Source organism: Mus caroli, unplaced genomic scaffold (genome assembly GCF_978045245.1).
Source record: "Mus caroli unplaced genomic scaffold, Mus_caroli_1 scaffold_20, whole genome shotgun sequence".
NCBI classification, from domain to species: Eukaryota; Metazoa; Chordata; class Mammalia; order Rodentia; family Muridae; genus Mus; species Mus caroli.
The window spans coordinates 23,948,534-23,972,962 of record NW_028227275.1 but is presented as its reverse complement, the minus strand read 5'-3'; the positions used below and the strand labels follow the sequence as shown (position 1 = coordinate 23,972,962).

The 24,429-nt window shown below is 40.6% G+C and overlaps 1 protein-coding gene and 1 pseudogene across 1 annotated transcript in view; one reads left to right on the top strand and one right to left on the bottom strand.

Moving 5' to 3' along the window:
- Positions 1-24,429, top strand: part of Kif11 (kinesin family member 11) — a 44,447-nt gene extending 20,018 nt beyond the window's left edge. Inside the window, exons 10-22 of the mRNA XM_085834033.1 lie at positions 402-490; positions 4,980-5,067; positions 6,266-6,454; positions 7,107-7,314; positions 9,347-9,519; positions 11,783-11,908; positions 12,029-12,187; positions 12,851-12,957; positions 13,480-13,759; positions 16,227-16,449; positions 19,133-19,275; positions 20,543-20,659; positions 22,893-24,429. Of these exons, the coding sequence (XP_085690159.1) occupies positions 402-490; positions 4,980-5,067; positions 6,266-6,454; positions 7,107-7,314; positions 9,347-9,519; positions 11,783-11,908; positions 12,029-12,187; positions 12,851-12,957; positions 13,480-13,759; positions 16,227-16,449; positions 19,133-19,275; positions 20,543-20,659; positions 22,893-23,024 (2,034 nt within the window). The 3' untranslated portion in view covers positions 23,025-24,429. The remainder of the gene's footprint in view (positions 1-401; positions 491-4,979; positions 5,068-6,265; positions 6,455-7,106; positions 7,315-9,346; positions 9,520-11,782; positions 11,909-12,028; positions 12,188-12,850; positions 12,958-13,479; positions 13,760-16,226; positions 16,450-19,132; positions 19,276-20,542; positions 20,660-22,892) is intronic.
- LOC110285939 (large ribosomal subunit protein eL27 pseudogene) lies at positions 16,580-16,936 on the bottom strand (annotated as a pseudogene).

Here is a 24,429-nt window from a genome sequence, read left to right as displayed (position 1 = left end):
CCAAAGTTTTGTTTGGTCACGGTATTTTATCACAGCAGTAGAGATCTTAATTATTTAAAGGTGGATAGGAGTTTATAATGAAAACATTTAAAGAATTTTATTAAGACCATTGAAAGACTATTTCTAAACAAATTAGCATTAATTTAAAACTATAGTTATAGCTGGGGGTGGAGGTCTACACATGTGATCTCAGCATTTCAAAGGCTGAGACTGACGGTTGCCATGACAGCCTGAGTTATGGAGTGAAATTCCTTTTTTAAAAAAGTATGATTATAACTTTTTATGTTTGAAAATCATAAAGGGCTAACATGTTTTATTTCATGCATATGCTCTCCACACTGAATAATAGAACAAAAAAATCAACTAACATGATAACTACATGTAACATTCCTCTTACATAGGAGTATACAGAAGAGATAGAGCGTTTGAAGCGAGATCTTGCAGCAGCTCGTGAGAAAAATGGAGTGTACATCTCTGAAGAAAGTTTTAGGTAAGACTTTGATTATAGAGTTAATTTCTAAGGTATTTTTGTTTTTTTTCTTTTGGCCTTTTGAGACAGTGTTTTTCTTTATAGCTTTAGCTGTTCTAGAACTCACTCTGTAGACCAGGCTGGCCTTGAACTCAGAGATCCACTTGCCTCTGCCTATTGAGTGCTGGGATTAACGGTGTGCACTACTACTGCCTGGCTGAATCTTTTTTTTTTTTTTTTTTAAGCATTTTTACTTATTTTAAGCATATGGATGGTTTTCCTGCATATATGTCTGTGTACCCCATTTCAGGCAGTGATACAGGAGCCAGAAGAGTCGTCCTGGAGATGGAGTTATAAACCCTGTGTGGTGCTGGGAATCGAACTCATTTCCCCAGACGAGCAGACAGAAATCTTACTTGCTGAGCCATCTCTCCATACCCTTATTCTTGTTTTTGGAAGTATTTTTAGTATGTCTCTTCCAGGCTGGCCTGAAGCTTTCTGAATTCTGCCTCAGCCTCACAGTTACTAGAATTATAGGTGTGCCAATATACCTATTTCTAAAACCATAATTTTAGAAAACAGTAGTTTGAAGTAAAACTTACTAGTGCAGCAATAAGGACTAATGTCCACTGTCCCATAAGTGCCTCTTTTGGTTTGATATTAAAAAATAGTTCTTGAACCAGTGTGATGGCTGTGTGCAAAGGTACTTGCTCCAGAGACTTATGACTGGAGTTTGATGTCTGTAGCCCCCTTTGTGGAAGAAAAGACCTTGTTTCCACAAGTTGTTCTTCAGCCTCCCCACATGCACCATAATATTTGTGCAGGCCAGTGTGTGTGTGTGTGTGTGTGTGTGTGTGTGTGTGCGTGCAAGCACTCTCACATTTTCACTGGAATGTCCTAGGAGGCAGAGATAGAAGGATTGGGAGTTTGATGCCAGCCAGGGAGGGCCGCATAGCGAGACCGGACTCAAAACTAAAACTCTGCTTGGGAGGATGAGTCGTCAGGTAAAGGTGTGTGCTGCCAAGCCTGAGGACACGAGTTTAGTCCCCAGAACCCACACGATAGAAGGAGGGAATCAACACCTCCAGAAAGATGTCATCTGACCTCCATATGTGTGCTGTAACATGCACCGTCCCCCTCAGTAAATACATGTTTAAACACACACATACAAATACTGTTATCAAACACTTTTTTTTTTTTTTTTTTTTTTTTTTTTTTTTGGTTTTTCGAGACAGGGTTTCTCTGTATAGCCCTGGCTGTCCTGGAACTCACTTTGTAGACCAAGCTGGCCTCGAACTCAGAAATCCGCCTGCCTCTGCCTCCCAAGTGCTGGGATTAAAGGCGTGCGCCACCACCGCCCGGCCAAGACAGGGTTTCTCTGTGTAGCCCTGGCTGTCCTGGAACTCAATCTGTAGACCAGGCTGGCTTCGAACTCAGAAATCTGCCTGCCTTTGCCTCCCAAGTGCTGGGATTAAAAGTGTGCGCCACCACCATCCAGCTATCAAACACTTTTTAGAAAGCCTTTTAGCTAACTTTGTATTTTAAAAGGTTATTGGTTTATGTGAAAAGTTATGAGTAGTACAGAGAAGTCCCATGCATCATTATTTTTTACTTATTTATTTAGTCAGGGTCTCATGTAGTCCAGACTGGACTCAAGCTCACTGTGTAGTCAAGGATGACCTTTAACTTCTGCTCCTCCTGCCTCCGCCTCCCACATCCTGGGATGCAGGCATGTACCACTTTGCTTAGCTTTATGTGGTCCTGGGGCTCAAACCCAGGGCTTTTTTGATGCTAAACAAGTACTTCACCATGTGAGTCATAGCCTCAGTCAGCCCTTTTAGTTTTATTTAAGACAGAATTTTGCTCTGTGGTCCTAGCTGGCCTTAAACTCACTATGCAGGTCAGGCTGGCCTTGACTTTATAGGTATCCCTACTACAGCTTTCTAAGTACTAAAATTGTAGGCATAGGCCATAAATACTATATGGGCTCCCATGTATTAATTACCCAGTTTCCACCAATATTCCTTTATATAACTGTGATTCAATAGTAAATTTAGGAGATTAGAACTGGTAGCATATGGATGGATTCTATACCATTTTGACTTATATTTGTGTAACCATCACTGCACTGGAGATACAAAACTGCTTTTGTCTCTTTTTTAAAGTCATTTTCATCTTCTCTTCTACCATTACCCTATCCTCTGACACGACAGTTTTACACTTGAGCTATACCACCAGCCAGTCAGTCATTTCTGAAATTTCCCAACACTCAAGAAATCAGCATAACATTTTAAGTGGTTCTGGAAGACCTGTGAGTTTTATGGTTAAAAGTGCTACTTCAGTCAGGTGTGTTGTACATCTTTAATCTCAGCACTCAGGAGGCAAAGGCGGACCTTTGAGTTTGAGGCCAGCCTATCTTTAAGAAGAAGCAAAAAAGCATTCATCATACTTTATTTTACCTTTTTGTTTGTTTGTTTGTTTGTTTGTTTTTTGAGACAGGGTTTCTTTGCATATGGCTTGCTATCCTTGAACTTGCTCTGTAGATCAGGCTGGGAGATCTGCCTGCCTCTGCCTCCCAAGCCCTGAGACTAAAGGCATGCACTATAGTGTGCCTGGCTTTATGTTCAAATGTTTTTGTTGAATTTTCTTTCTGTTGTCAGATGTTTACTTTGTAAAAGCTCTACCACATCTTTTCTGACCTTTAGAGAATATGACTTCATATTCTTGTGTAGATTGATTGTCCTCAAAAACTGTTAGTATTATTAAAGTTTTAACTTCTCTTCAGGACCTTTTTACTTTCTGTGGTGGTTTCTGTCATTTGTGTTTGTTTCCTCAAATGTTTAAGTGATTGTTAGCTGGTGTTTTAGTTTTGTGTGGGGTGAGATTTACAGTTCTGTGTTGACTGGAATCATGTCTGGAATTATGTCACTTGTAAGGCAAAGGCCAAGCCCTTCAGTCCTTCTGGAAAGAGGCACCCACTTCTCTGGTTAGAGTTTACTCTGGCTGCTATCACTGGATTAGAAAGGGTTTAAGTGCTAAAGAGCCCATCATTCACTAGATTTTCATTCAAATGCCTCCATCTTCATTGTTATTAGTGAGAGAGAGCTGAAGGTCACATGCAGTTAGCAGCCTCCTGGCTCTCAGGAGGGAGGTTCATTGCCCCTAGAGGATATTCTGCAAGATCCAGGCCTCTGGTTTGTTTTAATCAAAGACTTTATTGGATGCATATTGCACAACATTCTTACCCTCAGTTTGGGGGGAGGGTGAAACCCATGCTATTTGAGTCTGAAATGAGATAGGCCTGGGAAAATTTGAAATAAGGGACAAGAGGTAACATTTGTGTTGTTTGAAAATGAAAATCTAATTTGTAATACAATGCCTTTGAGAAATTTGTTATGAGAAAAAAAATAAAGATTCTTAAAACCTGACCTTTTGGGGCTGGAGAGTTGGCTCAGCAGTTAAGAGCACTGACTGCTCGTCCAGAGGTCCTGAGAGGGGAACTTCCCTGCTCTGTCATTTTCCTATCTTCTCAACATAAGTTTTATTTATTTATTTATTTATTTTAATATTTTTTATTAGGTATTTTCCTCATTTACATTTCCAGTGCTATCCAAAAAGTCCCCCATACCCTCCCCCCCAACTCCCCTACCCACCCACTCCCACTTTTTGGCCCTTTCGTTCCCCTGTACTGGGGCATATAAAGTTTGCAAGTCCAATGGCCCTCTCTTTCCAATGATGGCTAACTTGGCCATCTTTTGATACATATGCAGCTAGAGTCAAGAGCTCCGGGGTACTGGTTAGTTCATAATGTTGCTCCACCTATAGGGTTGCAGATCCCTTTAGCTCCTTGGGTACTTTCTCTAGCTCCTCCATTGGGGGCCCTGTGATCCATCCAATAGCTGACTGTGAGCATCCACTTCTTTGTTTGCTAGGACCCGGCAAGTTTTATTTTATATGTATTTTATGGTGTTAGGGACCAAATCCAGAGTCTCTTGTGTGTGCTGAAAAGCATCCTTTTACCTTGTTACTTCCTAGCTCGTTAGCATATCAAGTTGGATTTGTGCACACGTGCCTTTCCTTCATAGATAAAGGTTCCCAGTTTCAGTAGAGGTCAAATCAGGAATGTTCCATTTATAAGACAGGGAGGGGCTGAAGAGATGGCTTAATTGCTGTTCCAGATGACCCTGGTTCAATTCCCAGCACTGGCTTGGTGGCTCGTTCCGACTGTAACTCCAGTTGCAAAGGATCCCCAAGGGCACCAGGCATGCAAATGGTACACAGACATAACTGATACATAAAACTAAACCCAGGCAAGTCTTTCCCCAAAGAGGCTTCATTTGCTTATTGCCATTTGGCCCTACTTAGTTACCATCCTGAGACTGAAGAGTGTGGAGATGAGTTTGTGTAGCAGCCAGGGTTTTGTTGTCTTATGTTGTATTTTGCAATTAGACTAAAATTTTGTAGAATTTAGAACAAAACATTAACTATTAAATTTGTATTAAACTTTTAGAGCCATGAATGGAAAAGTAACTGTTCAGGAGGAACAAATTGTTGAGTTGGTTGAAAAAATCGCTGTTCTTGAGGAGGAGCTCAGTAAGGTAGGCTCTGGGGGCCACCAAGGCTGTGTGACAGGGACTGCTAAAAGAAGTAGAATGTGTAGGGACTCTTTTTTTTTAAAGAATTTTTTTTTGATTCTTATATTCAAGGTAAGTTGTATTTTATTTTTACCTCTGTTATTATAATGAAAAGCCTTCTATTTTGACACTTAATACAACTTTAGAAGAAATCACAGTCAGACATTTGCTTAATGACTGGGTTATATTTTTGAGAAATGTGTTATAAGAGGTTTTATTATTATGTAAACACTATAGAGTTTACTTGTACAAACCTCCAAAATCTGCTAGAATCCTAGAATTTATGGTATACTCCGTTGTTTTTTAAAGATTTATTTATTTTATGTATATGAGTACACTGTAGCTGTCTTCAGACACACCAGAAGAGGGCACCAGACCCCATTACATGAGCCACCATGTGGTTGCTGGGAATTGAACACAGGACCTCTGGGAGAGCAGTCAGTGCTCTTAACCACCGAGCCATCTCTCCCGTGGCCCCTCCCCCCCCCTTCAGTTTTTATTTTGAGACAATTCTCATGTAATTTAGGCTAAACTCAAAACACAAGCTTTCAGTTACTTAGGAGGCAGAAGCAGATGGATCTTGTTGAGTTAGAGGCCAGCCTAGTCCATTTGGTGAGTTCCAGGCTTACCTGGGCAACATAGAAACACTGTCTCAAAAGAGCAACAAAACTTACTAAGTAGCCAAGGATGACCTTGAACTTCTCACCTTTACTTGGATTAGAGCAGTACTTAGCCATGCCAGTTCTTATGCAGAGCTGGGATAGGACCTAGGGCTTTGCTTATGCTATGTAAGCTTTCTGCCAGTTGATCTTTCCCCTTGGTTCCTTTTCAAGGTAAGGATTCCAGAAATTGGGAGCTATGGGACACTTAGACAAGCAGCCAGACCCTTTCTCTGCCACCCTCGTGGTGCACCTTTGCTGTCACTGAAGTCCTGGGGGTAACCTGAAGAATTAATACCACTGTTAGACCTGTTACATGTTTGAATAGCTTTATAGAAGCAGACTAGATACCATTTTAAATGTTCTAATCAGTCTGACAAACTATTACAATTTTTACACTTGAATAATTTTTTTTCCCAGTATTATTAACTAGCCAAGTATTTGCCCAGCCAGAACATTTTTTTTTCTGATTCTTAAAGAATTGTTTAATATATTACATGTAGGCTACAGAGTTATTTATGGATAGTAAGAACGAACTTGACCAGTGTAAATCTGACCTGCAAACCAAGACACAGGAACTTGAAACCACTCAGAAACATTTGCAAGAAACAAAATTACAACTTGTTAAAGAGGAATACGTCTCTTCAGCCTTGGAAAGAACCGAGAAGACGCTGCATGACACTGCCAGCAAGGTTTGTCCTTTGCTTGTATTGAGAACATTGAAGGGTAGGTAGAGGTATCCTTGCTTAAATTTTGATTATAAGATTTTAATTTATCTATTCCAAGCCAGGCGTGGTGGCGCACGCCTTTAATCCCAGCACTCGGGAGGCAGAGGCAGGTGGATTTCTGAGTTCGAGGCCAGCCTGGTCTACAAAGTGAGTGCCAGGACAGCCAGGGCTACACAGAGAAACCCTGTCTCGAAAAAACCAAAAAAAAAAAAAAAAAAAAAAAAAGATTTTAATTTATCTATTCCAAATGTTTTGTTCATTTATGAAACAATATTTCATTATTTGATCCATTTTTTAAAAGCTGGAATGAAAGTATTCCATGTTTTAAGGTACATTTTTGACGGGACTATAAAACAAAAGAAAAAACATTTATAACAAATGTACTTACTAGAATAAATTTGCAAAGTCAGTTTTCTTTGCACAGAGGGGAGTTGGTGAGGACTAAGCATTCCTGAGCACTGGATACATTAGTGTAAGATGAACTTTTTCTGATGCAGTGTCTACAATTTTGTGTCTAGTTCTCATCAGGGAGAGAGCCTTATGGAGCACAAGCACGTTGATCAGACTGCTTATGTTATCTTCTTTTGTTTGTTTGTTTTTGTTTTTAAACATACAGTTGCTTAACACAGTTAAAGAAACCACCAGGGCTGTATCTGGCCTACATTCTAAACTGGACCGCAAGAGAGCAATTGATGAGCACAATGCTGAAGCTCAGGAGAGCTTTGGCAAAAACCTCAACAGTCTGTTTAATAATATGGAAGAATTGATTAAGGATGGCAGTGAGAAACAAAAGGCCATGCTAGACGTTCATAAGACACTGTTTGGTAAGTGCAAGCATTTCTGTGACTGTGCATCGCATGGCTGTGTGTACATGCGTGTGGAGTCCAGAGAACAGCCTTACATGTTATTTCATAGGGACCATCTCCTTTTTTTAAAGAGTTAGTTTCTTTTTGGGTTCATTGTTGTTGTTCTGTTGTTCAAGTCGGGCATCTCTGTGAAGCCTTAGCTGTCCTGGAAGTTGCTCTGTAAGACCAGGCGTACTTCAAATGCAGAGAGATCCATCTGCCTTTGCCTCTGCCTCCTGACTGCTGGGATTAAAAGCATGTGCCACCATTGCCCAGCAAATTATTTTATTTTTAGTTTCATGTATGTGTGTATGTCTGTGTGCCTGTGTTTGTGTATGTGAGTGCATGTACCCATGGAGGCTGTAGGTGTTGGATTCCCTCAATTGGAACACCACCACCTGCTATGGGCGCTGGGAATCAGACTCACCTTTGTGAGTACTCTTAACCATTGATTCATATCTCTAGCCCTCCACCTTAGTTCTTTTAGATAGGATCTTTCATTGGCTAAGTAGAGTAGGTTGGCTGGCTTAGTGAGACCGAGGCTAGCTCACTTGCTTGCTCTTATGCTCTCTCTTCTCTCAAACTTCTCTCCTTCTCCCTCCCCTCTTCTCCCTTTCTCCCCAGTCCTTCTCTCCTCTTCCCTTCCCCGCCACTAGACCACCTGGTCTCTAAGGATCCTTCTGACCCTTCTGTCTCCGATTCTCAAGTGCTAAGATTACAGGAAGAGTGCCACTAAACCCAGACTTTTATGCAGCATAACGTGCATGTGGAGGCCAGAGGATAATACCTTTTCTTTTCTTTCCTTGTGGATCCCAGGGATTCAACTTGGTCATTAAATTTTGTGGCAAGTATTAACCCAGTAGTCTCCTTAGAAATTTCCTTTGAGGGCTGGTGAGATGGCTCAGTGGGTAAGAGCACCCGACTGCTCTTCCGAAGGTCAGGAGTTCAAATCCCAGCAACCACATGGTGGCTCACAACCATCTGTAACGAGATCTGGCGCCCTCTTCTGGAGTGTCTGAAGACAGCTACAGTGTACTTACATATAATAAATAAATAAATCTTGAAAAAAAAAAAAGAAATTTCCTTTGAATAAATTGTCTTGCAACTTTTTTTTTTCTTGTGGGAATATATACTTAAAGATTTGCTCATTGGGGGCTTCAGAGGTTAATAACACTGGCTGCTCTTCCAGGGGACCCAGGTTTGATTTCCAGCACCCACTTACGGTGACTGATAACTATCTGTAACTCCAGGCCCAGGGGATCTGATAGCCTCTTCTGGCCTCCTAGGGCATGAGGCATGCATGTGGTGCATAGACATACATGTAGGCACAACACTCATCACATAAAGTAATATTTTAAAAAGATTAGCTGTTTGGTCAGAGTGTGTGTGTGTGTGAGTGTGTGTATGTGTGTGTGAGTGTGTGTATGTGTGTGTGTGTGTGTGTGTGTGTGTGTGTGTGTGTATGTGTGAATGCTTCCTTTTGAGATAAAGTCTCATGTAACAGCTTTACATCCCACAGCTGGGGGTGACCTTGAATTACCTTGAACTGTGTGTATCTTAACCTGATCCTTCTGTCTCTACCTTTAAAGTGCTGGGGTTGTAAGTATGTTTCACAATAAATATAGTTCTCTCTTTTTAATAGACTTCTGTCTACTATAAGCTTTTAGATACTAATTTTAAATATTCTGCTTAAATCTGGTGACGCATGCCTCTGATTTTAGCACTTGGGAAGCTGAAACATGGTTGACCGGAGTAAGGATCATCTCAAGTGAAGAAAAATATATTCTAATTTTAAAATTATTCTAAGGTATACTTAAAAATTATGTGCTTTTTAATATGCAGGAGCTTATAGAACAGTCATATTTAAAATTTTTCTTGTATGACAATTCTTTAATGCAGTTATTGTAGATTCTATAATAAAGATTAATTTTGACTTATTGAAAGTGGTCTTAACTTCATTTAAATATATTTATGCCAAAGTTCATCTCTCATTTCTCTCTTTTTTTTGTAGGTAACCTGATGTCTTCTAGTGTCTCTGCATTAGACACTATTACCACGACAGCACTTGAATCTCTCATGTCTATTCCAGAAAATGTGTCAGCTCGTGTTTCTCAGATTTCTGATATGATATTGGAAGAGCAATCGTTAGCAGCACAAAGTAAAAGTGTTCTGCAAGGATTGATTGTTAGTAAATCTCTTAATGTTTTTACAGTGATCAGCCATCAGTGCTTGTTCTTTCAGCTTGAGCTTTGCTAGACACAGAGAGAGGACTATTGTCTCCCTCCCCCACCCCCCATCCCCCACCCCCATAGAAAGACTGGTTTCCAAGAGGATATGGCTAAATTTTGAAACTATTTTTACTCATTGGGTGTAGCTGAGAGTTGGAATACTTAAGCCATTGTAGTTCACATGTTTATCATTTCAGCAGTTGTGAAAGATGGAGGCAGGCTGGTGATACCTTTTTGGGTTTTTTGAGAAAAGAAAGATGGCAAAGGAGGCAAAGGATCAGGAGTTCAAAGCCATCCTTGGTTTTTAGTGAATTTAAAGCTACCTGAGGACCTGTCACAAACAAGAGTACCAGTTTTTTTTTTTTTTTTTTTTTTTTCGAGACAGGGTTTCTCTGTGTAGCCCTGGCTGTCCTGGAACTCACTCTGTAGATCAGGCTGGCCTTGAACTGAGAAATTTGCCTGCCTCTGCCTCCCAAGTGCTGGGATTAAAGCGTGTGCACCACCACTGCCCAGCCATATAGCCTTTTCTTCCCTTCCATTCCCTCTCCCCTCTCCCCCCACTTCCTCCCTCTCCTCTCTCTTCCTCCCTCTCCCCTCTCTCCTTTTCCCCCTTTACCCACTCCCCCCTCTCTCTTCTCCCCTTCCTCCCTCCCCTCTCTCCCCTCTCCCCTTTTTCTTTCTGTGTGCATGTGTGTATGTGTATACATGATTGCACAGGTGGATAAGGAGGAAACAAACCCTTAAGTATCTCCTAAGATTTGATATGTTATTATGTGTGTGGTGAGTGTATTTCTGTGGTGTGCACTGGAGGACAGAGGACAACTTTGTAGAATCGGTTATCTTTCAACCTTTACTTCGATTCTAGAGATGGATTTTGGGTGTCAGGCTTTCCAAGTAAACTAACATGAGCAGTCCCAGGGATCTGCCTGTCTACTGTCGGCTTGCTGGATTACAAGTGTGCGCATCACTCAGCTCTTTTTGTTTTGGTAATGTGGGTTCTTGAGATTAAACTCAGGCCTAAAACTTATGCCCCAAGCACTAACTTTTCAGTGCAGCCTCCTAACTGACTTCTGCTTAGATTTTTTTGTACTTATTCTGTTGCCCTTTCCCTAGTGAAAGGATCTTTTTACATTATATTCTCAATTTCACATGTTCCTCTGCAAGAATAAGAGCTCTCAAGTTCAGATACAATAGGCTCTTAAGTCACAGGATCTTCACAGTTAAATACTCTACCCTAAAAGTGTACTGCCCTCCCTCCTTCCCTCCTCCCCCAAGTGTTTTGAGCAGGTTCTTACCCCCTGTTTCTCACAGGTGGTTGCCCCAGAACTCACTGGTCCAGGCTGGTTTAGATCTCAGTATGATCATCCTGCTTTTGCTTCTTGGGTTTTACGCATGAGTGATAAAGTTTGGCTCCAAAGCCTATGGGGGTTTTGTGTCTTGTTTTTAAATGTTTATGTGGAGGTGGGATGGTATGTACAAGTGAGTATGGGTACCTGTGGAGTCCAGAAGCCAATCTTGGCCTCCCTAGAGCTGGACCCACCTAATATGGGTGCTGGGAACTGAACTCTGGTCCTCTTCAATAGCAGCACAGGCTCTTAACCACCAAGCCATCCTCCTAGCACACTAAGACCTACTCTTAATGATTTTTTTTTTTTTTTTGGCTTAGTTCTTTTTAACCTAAGGCTGTTTAAAACTCATTGTGTGAAAATGTATGTGTAGAGATTGTTCTTTTAGTCATGCTGGGGGTCAAACTGCAGTGCTGGACTCTCAGCACTCTACTGTTACTTGCTTGTCTCCTCCTCTGAACTCTCCCTTAGACTGAAATTGACTAAAGATCACAGTACACAGCTGCCTGTGGTCCTGATAGTGTGGAGGCAGGAGGGGAAGGGGGTCAAGAGCATCCTCAGCTCCCCATTGAGGTTCAGGTCAGCCTGTGCTACAAGATACATAAAACACGGCACATATACACACAGCAAGGTATATAAACACAAATGAGAAAATTCAGTGTTTACTATACACTTTGTGAACATTGTTTAGTTGCTGGAGTAGGACTCATAGGCAGAGTATAAACTGGGTATGCAACTATGTCTCTTCAGGTTACAAAGAATATCAAAGCAGAATTTTGAATGTAGGTGTTTGGTTGCTAAATATCCAAGATATATCATCTAAGCAAATGCAAATGAACACATTCTTAGGAAAGTATTTGTTTTAAAAACCAGGATGAACTTGTGACCGACCTTTTCACTTCCCTGAAGACCATCGTAGCCCCTGGTGTGGTTTCCATCTTGAACATAAATAGGCAGCTACAGCATATTTTCAGGGCTTCATCGACAGTGGCTGAAAAGGTACACGTGTTTTCTTCTTTTTTTTTTTTAAATTTTCATTTATTCTTTTATGTTATCTTCTTAATACCTCAGATTTGATAGGTTACTCAAAAGAGAAACTAATATTTTTTTCCCTCAAAGGTAGAAGATCAAAAAAGAGAAATAGACAGTTTTCTCAGCATATTATGTAACAATTTACATGAACTCCGAGAAAACACAGTTTCTTCCTTGGTTGAATCACAAAAGCTTTGTGGAAACCTAACTGAAGACCTGAAGACAATAAAGGAAACCCATTCACAGGTATTTCTTAACTGCCATTTCTAATGCCTTCATGGATTTAATAATCTATCTCACACGGCCTGGGGTCACCACGGCTGCTGTTGTGTCTGATGGTAATTGTGTAAAATAATTAATTGAGAATACTTCTTTAGAGGGGGTCTTTTGTTTAGAGACAGGATTTCTTTGGGTAATCCTGACTGTCCTGGAACTCACTGTGGCTAGCCTCAGAATGCACAGATCCACCTGCCTCTGCATCTGAGAGGATGGGATTAAAGGCCTGCGCCGCCGCCACCTGGCTCGAAAATCAGCATTCAAGAATGTGCTTTACCTCGTCAGAACAAACAGCTGACACTTAGGTTATTTAAGCTAAGGCTGCACGATGAGACCTTTTCTCCAAAAAACAAAGCAAAAGAATTGTTTTGGTTAATTCTTTACTCTTTTTTAAAAGTCCTAAAATGTTCTTTCAGTGTTCTTTTCAGGGCTTCCTCTATGTGTGAGAGGTGAGGTTAAATGTTGAGTCAGTTTATGTAGCTGAGCGGAGTGTAGTGCTGCACATGTAATCCCAGCACTCAGAAGTTGGCAGCCAACCTGCGCTGAGTAAGGAGACCCGTGACCTGTGACCATTCACATACAGAAAACAAACAGCTATCATTCCAATCTTTCTCCTCTCAATGTTTCTCATAGGAACTTTGCCAGTTAAGCAGTAGTTGGGCAGAGAGGTTCTGTGCTTTGGAGAAGAAGTATGAAAACATCCAGAAACCACTGAACAGTATTCAAGAAAATACAGAGCGGTAAGAAATTTCTAACTATTCTTTAAAGTCTTCAGTAAAAGCCTGGAAAGATATTCAAAAGGAAGGAAGACTTCAAATAGTACAACTCTGGTTTGCTTATAAGTAAATTTGAGACTTTGACTTTGTGTGTATATGTGATGATATAGTCTTTCCTCCCTACCCCCATTCTTGAGACAGGACCTCACTGTATACCTCAGGATAGCCTTGACTTCCAAGCAATTCTGCCTCAGCTTCCCAGCTGCTGAAACCATAGGCTCTGGGCTTGTAATTGCCTTTTGAGATATTTTGTAGGATGACTCCTATAGGATGTTTGCCAGATAATTCCAAGTATTCTTGTTGGCATCTGTTGATTGCCTTTCTCATTCAACTTGTGGTTTTCCTGGTCCTGATTGCCAGATAACTGGGGTTAGTTTTGGTGGTTGGGTTTTTGAGAGTCTTACTCGGTAGCTCATGTCGCCCTGGACCTTGACTTGTAGAGCAGGTTGGCCTTGCACTCACAGTTATTCTGCTGTTTTCCTGCAGGAGGTCTACTGATATAATCAATAAAACAACAGTTCACAGTAAGAAACTTCTTGCTGAATCTGATGGATTATTACAAGAACTCAGACACTTTAATCAAGAAGGCACACAGTTGGTTGAAGAGTCTGTAGGACACTGCAGTTCACTCAACAGCAACCTGGAGATTGTATCCCAAGAGATCACCCAGAAGTGTGGGACCCTGAACACAAGCACAGTTCATTTCTCTGATCAGTGGGCATCCTGCCTAAGCAAGAGAAAGGAAGAACTTGAGAATTTAATGGAGGTAATAATATGTCTGCACCTGAACTAACTCTGGAGAGAATAGCTATACTCAGAAGTACACGTATTCTTGACTTAGAATTGATTTTAAAATACAGAAGCTGGACATACTGGTCCACACATTTAATGTCAGCACTCATTGAGTTCCAGGATAGCCAGGGCTCCATACACAGTGTGACCCTTACAAAAACAAACAAACATCAGAAACCTGAAAACATTATATAATCTTTTAAGATATAATGAACAACTTAAGTTTTTAAAGTATAATATTTGCTATGTTTATACATGATGTTGTTTCATGTTTTAGCATATGTCTTTTTTTGTTGTTCTGTTTTTGTTTTTGTTTTTGTTTTTTTGAGACAGGGTTCCTCTGTGTAGCCCTGGCTGTCCTGGAACTCACTTTGTAGACCAGGCTGGCCTCGAACTCAGAAATCTGCCTGCCTCTGCCTCCCGAGTGCTGGGATTAAAGGTGTGCGCCACCACGCCCGGCTAGTATATGTCTTTTACGTCTCAAATCTAACTTACTTTTCTTACTTTTTTTTTCCAGTTTCTTTTTTATATTCTTTATTTTAAAAGTTGTATCTTATTTGGTGTGTGTGTATGTGTCTACATGAACACCTTTGGAGGACAAAGTGTCTGATCTCTTGGAGTTGGGAGTTATAGGCAGTTGTGAGCCCCCTGACACAGGTGCTGGAAACTAACCAGTCCTGGATAAACAGCAAGTCAGCAAGTGCTTTTTTTTTTTTTTTTTTTTTTTTAAGTTTTATTTATTATATGTAAGTACACTGTAGCTGTCTTCAGACACACCGGAAGAGTGTCCAGATCTCGGATGGTTGTGAGCCACCATGTGGTTGCTGGGATTTGAACTCCGGACCTTCGGAAGAGCATTCGGGTGCTCTTACCCACTGAGCCATCTCACCAGTCCCCCCCCCCTTTTTTTTAATATTTATTTATTTATTTATTTAATGTAAGTACACTGTAGCTGTCTTCAGACACTCCAGAAGAAGGCATCAGATTTCGTTACGGATGGCTGTGAGCCACCATGTGGTTGCTGGGATTTGAACTCGGGACCTTTGGAAGAGAAGTCGGCGCTCTTAAACGCTGAGCCATCTCACCAGCCCTACAGCAAGTGCTCTTAACTACTAATACATCTTCAGCCCATAGTAATAATAATAATAATAATATCATTATCATCATCATCATCATAATTATTATTATTATTATTATTGTGTTTGTGGGCATGATGTGTGCATTTATGTGCCGTTGTAAAATTCCACTTTTATAAAATCCACGTTTATATAGGTTTCATGAATCAAACTGAGGCATAGAAGCTACTTGGGCGGCAGAGGCTAGGGGGATTCAAAATGTGATGAGTCCAGTCTGTGCCATACAGTCTTAAGACTCTGCCTCAAAAATAACATAAACAGCGGGGCCGTGGTGGCGCATGCCTTTAATCCCAGCACTTCGGAGGCAGAGACAGGCGGATTTCTGAGTTCAAGACCAGCCTGGTTCAGGACAGCCGGGGCTACATAGAGAAACCCTGTCTCGAGAAACAAACAAACAAAAAAAGATATATTGGCCAAATCCAGAACTTGAGATGTAGGAAAATGCCTAGTTTCTTGTGTCCATCGTCTCACTCCTCCTCAGCTCCTCTCCCCCTCTTTCCCTTTCCTCCCCTCTTCTCCTGGCTTTGGACTCATTATTTAGCCTAGGGTAGCTTCAAAATCATCCCCCTGCCTCTTCTTCCCTTTGCTGTGATGTGCCCTTATGTCCATTTTAAGACCTACTATCTTAAAAAAAGCAAAGGTTAGCTGGGCAGTGGTGGCGCCTTTAATCCCAGCAATTGGGAGGCAGAGGCAGGCGGATTTCTGAGTTCGAGGCCAGCCTGGTCTACAGAGTGAGTTCCAGGACAGCCAGGGCTACACAGAGAAACCCTGTCTTGAAAAAACCAAAAAAAAAAAAAACCAAAAAAAAAAAAAAACCAAAAAACAAAAATCAAAGAATAAGTTACAGAGCAAAAGCCTTCAGTCTGCCTGCCCCCTCCCCCCCCCCTGCAAGATGGAGTCTACACGCTCATGTGTGTGTGTGTGTGTGTGTAGATTTGGCTGTCCTGTAGATATGGCTGTCCTGAAGTTAGCTCTGTAGACTAGGTTGTCCTTGAATTCACTGAGATCAGTCTGCCTCTGCTTCCTAAATGCTGGGACTAAAGGTGTGCGCCTCCACTGCCAGACTATTGGTCTGATTTTTGTTTTTAAGTTAGCCTCTCCTTACATCTGTTATTGGAGTAATGTTAAGGATGGGTAGTGAGAGAGATGGTATAGCAGGTCAGAGTGCTTCAGGTCTTGGCCTCCATGTTATGCAGTAAATATAGGGGCTAATTGCTTTGGGAAGTTTTGAGCTAGTAAAAAATGGCATATGGACTAAAAGTGCTTACAAATTTTGTAATGGAAGCTGGTTTTTGTCCTTTACAGTTTGTAAATGGATGTTGTAAAGCTTCAAGTTCGGAGATCACTAAGAAAGTAAGAGAACAGAGCACAGCTGTTGAGAACCAGCACAGCTCCTTTGTTGCTCAGATGACTTCTGATGAAGAAAAATGTAAAGCAGGAAGCCTGGAGCTTGATAAAACTATAAAGACTGGGTTAACAAAGCTGAATTGCTTTCTGAAACAGGATCTCAAACTAGATATCCCAACAGGTATGTTAGTTTTACTTTTGTTTTGTTTTGTTTTTCTTTTTAAAAAATTTTTTTAATGACGAAAACAAAAATATACCCAAAAGCGAAGCTTCTGGAAAAACCATTTTTCTTCCCTGTCTTGTATCGCTTCTCAAATCTTGACCTTGGCCTCCCGCCTGGCCTTGCGTTTCAAAGCTGGGTCCCTGAACACATCCTTGTTGACAACAGTCTTGTCCAAGGGGATATCCACAGAGTACCTTGTGGGCATGAGGTGGTTGTAGTTATAAACTTTCACAAAGGACTTGATCTTGGATCGCTTGGCGATCTTCTTCTTGCCCATGGCAGCTGTCACTTTCCGGGGATAGCCGTCAATTCCAGCCACCAGGGCATGGCTGTAAGGGTGGTCCAAGGTGCCATCGTCAATTTTCTTCACGATGACGGCTTTGCGTCCAGAGTAGCGTCCGGCCAGGACCAGCACCACTTTACCAGGTTTCATGAACTTGCCCATCTCGACAGCAGGCAGCAGGCACCCAGCAGAAGGGTGTTGTTGTTTTTCAAGACAGGGTTTCTCTGTGTAGCCCTGGCTGTTCTAGGACTCACTCTGTAGACCAGGCTGGCTTCGAACTCAGAAATCCGCTTGCCTCTGCCTCCCAAGTGCTGGAATTAAAGGCGTGAGCCACCACGCCCGGTTAGTTTTACTTTTTAAGACTTATTTTACTCTGTGGGTCACAGGTGGGTGGATGCACCATGTGGTTGCTGGGAATTGAACTCAGGACCTCTGGAAGAACAGTCAATGCTCTTAACCTCTGAGCCATCTCTCCAACCCTCTGTAGTTTTAAAACAAATTTGTTGAAGTTTTTTAAACTGAATTCAACTGTATACAGTGTTAGATACTCTTTGAACCTGAGCCTGCTTTTTCCTACAGAAATTTACCATCTTGCTGTAATAAAATTTAAATATGGAAAATTTAGAATACCAGAATAATTCTAGTCTAGTCTAGTTTGCTGTCCTCCTGTCAGTGGTGTATTCCTAGAAATCTGGGCACAATAGAATAATAGTTCATAAACAGTCAGACAGCTGGCTTTATTAAGAAAAGACAGTTTTAAAGCCTGGTATAGCTTAAGAGCATGCATATAAACAAGCTAGATATCTGAATATTTATGAAATTTTATAATTTATTTTCCTTGAGACTGAGGAAAGAAAATTGTCACTTGGAGACTATCCTGGGTTACATAGCAAGACTGATGAAAGAGAAAAACATAAATTGTTGGGTGTGGTGGCAACACTTTCTGACAGTACTCTGGAGGAGTTGGTAGAATGATCAGGAGTTCAAGGTCCTCTTTAGCTGCGGAGTGACCCTGATCCTACCCTGGGTTACAAGAGCTCCTGTCTCAGAAAACCAAACCCAACCCAAAAGCACTCAAAACAAATAAAATTGAGCGACTGTTTAGTCAACCGAGTGTCAAAGGATGTTTCAATACCAAAATATTAGGTGAGGATAAAAGCTAAGTCTATTTAATGCAAACTCACTGCATTGTACATTTCCCCACGTCCATCTTATTTAAATGACTGCCAACGTTTAAAAGTCACCAGTTTTAGAGATCAGAAATGGCAAAGATCGATAAACTACCATGATCACTAAACTTACACATTAACAGTTTATTAACAATTATTAATAATTAACAGTTGGGGGCGGTATGGGGGACTTTTGGGATAGCATTGGAAATGTAATTGAGGAAAATATGTAATAAAAAATACTAAAAATTAAAAAAATATCAACAATGACTAAATAAATAAACTTTTAATTGTAAAAAAAATAATAATTAACAGTTATTAATAATTGATTCCTTATTGCACTGTAAAATCATTGAATTATATACTTTTTTGAATGTTTTTGTGACATATAAATTACATCTCAAAACTTTCTTTTAAAATAGTCATTGTAAAGAGTTTATACTAAAGAATATTGGTTTATTTAGTTTTTTTAGTCTTTCTTTTTTTTTTTTTTTTTTTTTGTGGTTTTTCGAAACAGGGTTTCTCTGTGTAGCCCTGGCTGCCCTGGAACTCACTCTGTAGACCAGGCTGGCCTCAAACTCAGAAATTCGCCTGCCTCTGCCTCCCAAGTGCTAGGATCAAAGGCGTGCGCCACCACTGCCCAGCTAGTCTTTTAGACTTATCATTAGCTATCAATGAAAATTAAATGTTACATGAAAAGGCATATGAAGAAACAGAACTGAGTAAGAGCCAGGCACTGCACCAGATCTGTAATGAAATGATAACTCTTCAAAGCTGGTAAAACTTTTATTTCTAATTCTCAGAATACCCAAAATCTTTCACAAGCTTAATACATCTTTTGTACTTTCTTAGAAATGGAAACTAGACATTTTTGGAGGTAGGATCACTTGAAAATTTAAGATCCATTACTACATAACAGAATATTGCTAGCTTCAACCAGTATGTGCCTAGCAGGTAAAAAAGATGTATGAAAACCACTGTTTGTTCTTGGAAGACAAGTTACTTGAAAGTATTCATTTTAAGATAACATTAAAAATTGTCGGGCATGGAGTGCACGCCTTTAATCCCTATAGAGTGAGTTCCAGGACAGCCAGTGCTACCCAGAGAAACCCTGTCTCGAAAATAAATAAAAATTAAAAATTTATTTCATATTTAATTTACCCCTGCTTTTCTAATGTCTGCTATAAAGGTATGACACCAGAGAGGAAAAAATATTTATATCCAACAACACTTGTGAGAACTGAACCACGAGAGCAGCTGCTTGATCAGCTGCAAAAGAAACAGCCACTAATGATGCTAAACAGCTCAGAAACCAGCAAGGAGACCAGTCAGGTACAGTTAATACATATGTTTAGAACTTTTCCATACAGTTATTTATTATTGCAGGTATGGGGGTACATGTGTGCATGGGAGTGTGCATTCAGTATGTGTGCATGTAAGTGGAGGCAGGAGGTTGACTTTGGGTGCCTTCCTTAATTGCTCTCCACTGTATATACTGAAGTAGAGTCCCTCACTTGAACCCAGAGCTAACAGTTACCAGCGCTCCCAAGTGCTGGGGTTACAGGTGGGCTGTCACATCCACAGGATATTTAGGTAGGTGCCCAGGATCCAAAGTCTGGTCCTTCCATTTGAACAGCAAATGTTTGCCCCTGTGAACTATTGATGTGATGGATTTCATGTAACGAATGTTACTTTTCACTCCTCACTCCTAGGCTGCTTTCTGTGAGAGTTGCTGACTTTCTTTCTTTTTTCTTTTTCTTTTTTTTTTTTTTTAAGATTTATTTATTTATTATATGTAAGTACACTGTAGCTGTCTTCAGACACTCCAGAAGAGGGCATCAGATCCCATTATAGATGGTTGTGAGCCACCATGTGGTTTTGGGATTTGAACTCAGAACCTTTGAAAGAGCAGTCAGTGCTCTTAACTACTGAGTCATCTCTCCAGCCCACTGACTTTCTTTTAATCTGATTAATTTTGAATTAGTTAGGCTAGTAAATAGTAATAAGAAAAGGCCAGTATTTAAGCTGTGAGTGCATACCAGACACGGTTCTAAGTTCTTTCCATGTATGCTAACTTAACCTTATGGGATGGCTACCACATCTTTAAAATGATTAAGCTAAGAATTCTTTTGTCGCTGGGCAGTGGTGGCACACACCTTTAGTCCCAGCACTTGGGAGGCAGAGGCAGAGGCAGGTGGATTTCTGAGTTCGAGGCCAGCCTGGTCTACAGAGTGAGTTCCAGGACAGCCAAGGCTACACAGAGAAACACTGTCTCAGAAAACCAAAAACCAAACAAAGAATTCTTTTGTCTCAGGTTACAAAGATGAAGCTGCAATTAGAAGCAAGGCAATCAAGCCCTCAGTTTGTGCTCTGTAGTTAATAGCAATAGAAAGTTAATAGTGTAGAAAAGCTAAGAAATTAGAGAACAAGTCTAAGCCAATACATTATATTTTGTAATTTTTAAAATATTTATCAAAGTCTAACTTTCCTATAATGCCTGTACCTCCTGAGAGCTCGGATTGTAAGCATGCCCCGCCTTATCCTGCTCAGCACGATGCTCCAGCCGTGGACTCACCCACTCATCCCCTTCTTCCTTTAGGACATGGATGAAGAGAGGGAGGCTCTGGAGCAGTGCACTGAGGAACCTGTAAGTCCAGAGACAACTGAACACACCAGTTCGGATTGCTCTTCCAGCAGAGGGCTTCCTTTTTTCCAGGTACTTGATAATGTATTTCACTCAAATTTTACTACTTAGTGTAAAGAGACCGTGCTAGTAGCCAGGCATGATGCTCAACACCTGAAACACCCACACTTGTGAGGCTGAGTGAGGCAGGAGCTAGCTTAGGCTAACACAGCATGACTTGTCTTTTAACAACAGAGCAGTAAAAAAAAACAAAACAAAACCCACAATATTCTTGGCATAGAACAACAAAATTTTAGTCATTCCTTTCTAATGGCTTGTTAATTTTTCTTTAAAATGTGTACATAGTGTGATTGATGAAAGAATCTTCTATAGAATACATAAAGGTAAAATTTGATATCATCTGTAACTTTAGAAAGTAATCTCTAGTCATTGTCTCATTTCTGCCTCTTATATTTCTTTAATTTGTATCTTTACTCAGTAGTTCCAGTGTCCATCACACATGGAGACATAAGATGTACTAGTAATTTATTCTGCCACCTTGTGGCTCTCCTTGTTCATTGCTCCCCGGGACTTCCTGAGCTCTCTGTTGCTCTGATGCTGTACATTTAAATCACCTGACAGACCCTATGCCCACCACCTTGTTATCCTTTAAACTGTCACACTCAGTAGAACAGCTTGCCTAGAATTTAGCAGTTCTCCTGCCTTAGGAATTGCAGATGTGAGGCATCGTGCCCTTTTAACATAGTTAGGAACCAGCCATTCAAAAGTGCCTGGTGCCAACCAAGTAAGGCATCCAATGAATACCTGTGATCACAACACTGTAGAAGCAGAAACAGTTTGAGCTCTACAAATTGAAGGCCAGTCTGTCTTCATCGTGATTCCAGGCCAGCCAGGGCCACACAGTGAGCCCTATGTCAAAACAAACACCCCTAAAATCCTATTTGGTAGCTTTCCCTATATTTTAAAAACAGGAGCCTAGATTAAAGTAAAAATTTCCTATGCAAGACATATAATATCTCCATATATAATATCTCCATTTTTATAGTTAGGATGCTGATATATATATATTTATACATATATTTTTACATGTTATATATGTGCATACTTACATATGTGTATATATATATTATTATTATATATGTTATGTATCTATTTTTAGTGGGTTTTTTGGGTCTTTTTCTGGAGGTCTAAAAGTTCTCTCTCCATGCAGGTTTAACTGTTCCATATTTACAGATTTCCTTAGCTCCCTTATGTACCTCACCCCCATTTTCTTTTAACCCCTTCCTTGCTCCTGGCCTGGCACAGCTCGTCATTCTTCATCTTACCGTTGCCCACAGGCAGGCCTTATGCATGCTGAGGAGCTGACTTACATCTCTAGAGTCTACAGCGTCTGAGTTGGCTTGCTATTGGTCTCAGCGTTCATAATCTCAGTGTGCAGGATTTTCTTCCTGAATTAGGCGGCTTCCAGGGACATAGAGTAAAAATTCTTTTTTTTTTTTTTCCTCCTTCTTTTTCTTTTGGTTTTTTGAGACAGGATTGTTTTGTGTTGTAGCTCTGGCTGTCCTGGAGCTTGTTCTGCAGACCAGGTTAGCTTTCACCTCAGAGATGTAGACTGTGGAACATGTTTTCAAAGAGGATAAATAAAAGTCTTTCTTGGTGGTGACAAATCTTCCTTTGTATAAGCAGCACTGCTGACATGTTAAACTGGGTAACTATGTGTTGTGGTCAGCTGCCCTGCAGGTTGAACACTTCCTCTGGGGCCAGGTTCTTACTGCAGCTAGGAGCACTTTATTTGTACTAACCTGTCTCAAGACATCTGCCTGTGTCCACTAGGGGGCAGAATCACTTGCTCTTGAGAACCACTGTCTTAAAGGGAAATTTGTAATTATGTTTTAGAAACAATGCAAAAAAAGTAATATTTCATGCCAGGTGGTGGTGGCACATGCCTTTAATCCCAGCACTCGGGAGACAGAGGCAGGTGTATTTCTGTGAGTTCAAGGCCAGCCTGTTCTATAGAGCAAGTTCCAGGACAGGCAGAGCTACACACAGAGAAACCCTGTCTCCAAACAAAAAACAAACAAGCAAAAAAGAAAAGTAATTCTTTCTTCTTCCATTACTGGTAAAATAAAGAAGACCCTACCTTTTTTTTTTTTAATTGGCTCAAATTTGTGTTGAACCTTTTGTGTTTTGTGGTTTTCAAATTTAAACTTTAGCCCATAATGCATAGAACTTTCATAATAAAATGTTACAATGTCTAGTAAATGTTACATAATTGTGACTTCATTTCTCCCCTTTAAACCCACAGCGTAAAAAGCCACATGGAAAAGACAAAGAAAACAGAGGCCTTAACCCGGTGGAGAAGTATAAAGTGGAAGAGGCCTCGGATCTCTCCATCTCCAAGAGTAGACTGCCCCTGCACACCTCCATAAACCTCTAGCTGATCTGAGGCTTAGGGTGTCATCTTTAAAATACAACCTGAAACTCCACAGTCTGAAGCTATGTACAGATGAAAAGGGGACTGCTGTATGAGGGCCCCACAGTAACTGTAGTTGAACTGAAAGTTTTTTTTATAATCCCTGTAGTCCAAGGATGTAGTAAGCTGGGTGCCATTTGGGATTTACATTGAATATGTGTGTGTGTTTCTAGCTTTTTATATAAAGAAGCTCTTCTGTAACAAGTAAGTATTTTTCTTGTATATAATTAAATACCAAATATATGGAAATTGTTGTTCCAGGTTTAGACTTGTATTGGTGAATGCCATCTCCTTTGCTGTCTGGCTAAGGCTATTTCCCTATCTCCAACCAGCCTTTTCTAGTTTGTCTTCGGCTCATGTCTCCCTTTTCCTGTCCCTTAACCATTTGTAGCCTACAGAAAGGTTTCTTTAGTATGAGAAACCCAGGGTTTTACCTGGAACTCTTCTATCTCACTGATTACCTTTACAATCACTGTCAGAACACCTGACCCTGGAAGGACCCTTCCTTCCCAGCTCTTCATTTGTTCCTCGCTTGATATGCACACATCTCATTCCTTCCTGAGGTCTGACACATCACCAGCCTCCCTGTAGTGTCAGCTCCTACTACAGGAGACCTGTCTAAAGCTCCAACTCATCCTTGAGGCCCCGCTCTAAGGCCTTTAAGTCTCTTAGAAATGACAAGATTGTTTTCAAACTACCAATTATGACGATAACTTCTATTTTGTTTATCTTTTAAAACTTTATTCCTTGTATATAATAAAAATGTATATATACATTCCCTCTGTTGAAATATTAACCCTTGCTCTTTCGCTTTGATAAGCCTGTTTCTGGAAGTTGGCCATTTTAAGATGAACCAGAGCACCTACCTAAAAGTGTAAGCAGAGAGTAAGTGTGGTCACGTCAAGTTCATGTATACGGTTGGTTCAGAGAGATGTGACTTGTTATGGTCTTGGCACAGTCTCACCATGGAGCTCAGGCTGGCTTTGGACTCACTATGCAGCAGGACATTCATCCTTCCAAGGCCTGGGGCTACAGACATCATCACTATGCCTGCTTTAGAAATAGAACTTTGGCCAGGCGTGGTGGCACTCGGGAGGCAGAGGCAGGGGGATTTCTGAGTTCCAGGCCAACCTGGTCTACAAAGTGAGTTCCAGGACAGCCAGGGCTACAGAGAAACCCTATTTCAAAAAAAACCAAAAGAAATAGAACTTTGTAACAAAGAGCTAGTAGAAAATTAGAAAAAACGCTACTTTAAGAAATTTATTTTCTTGTACCATTTCTCCAGCTCCTTGTAGAAATAGAAATGTTATTTTAATAAAAATAATGCATAAATTTCTCTACAAACAGATGTCAACCTAATCTGTGGATA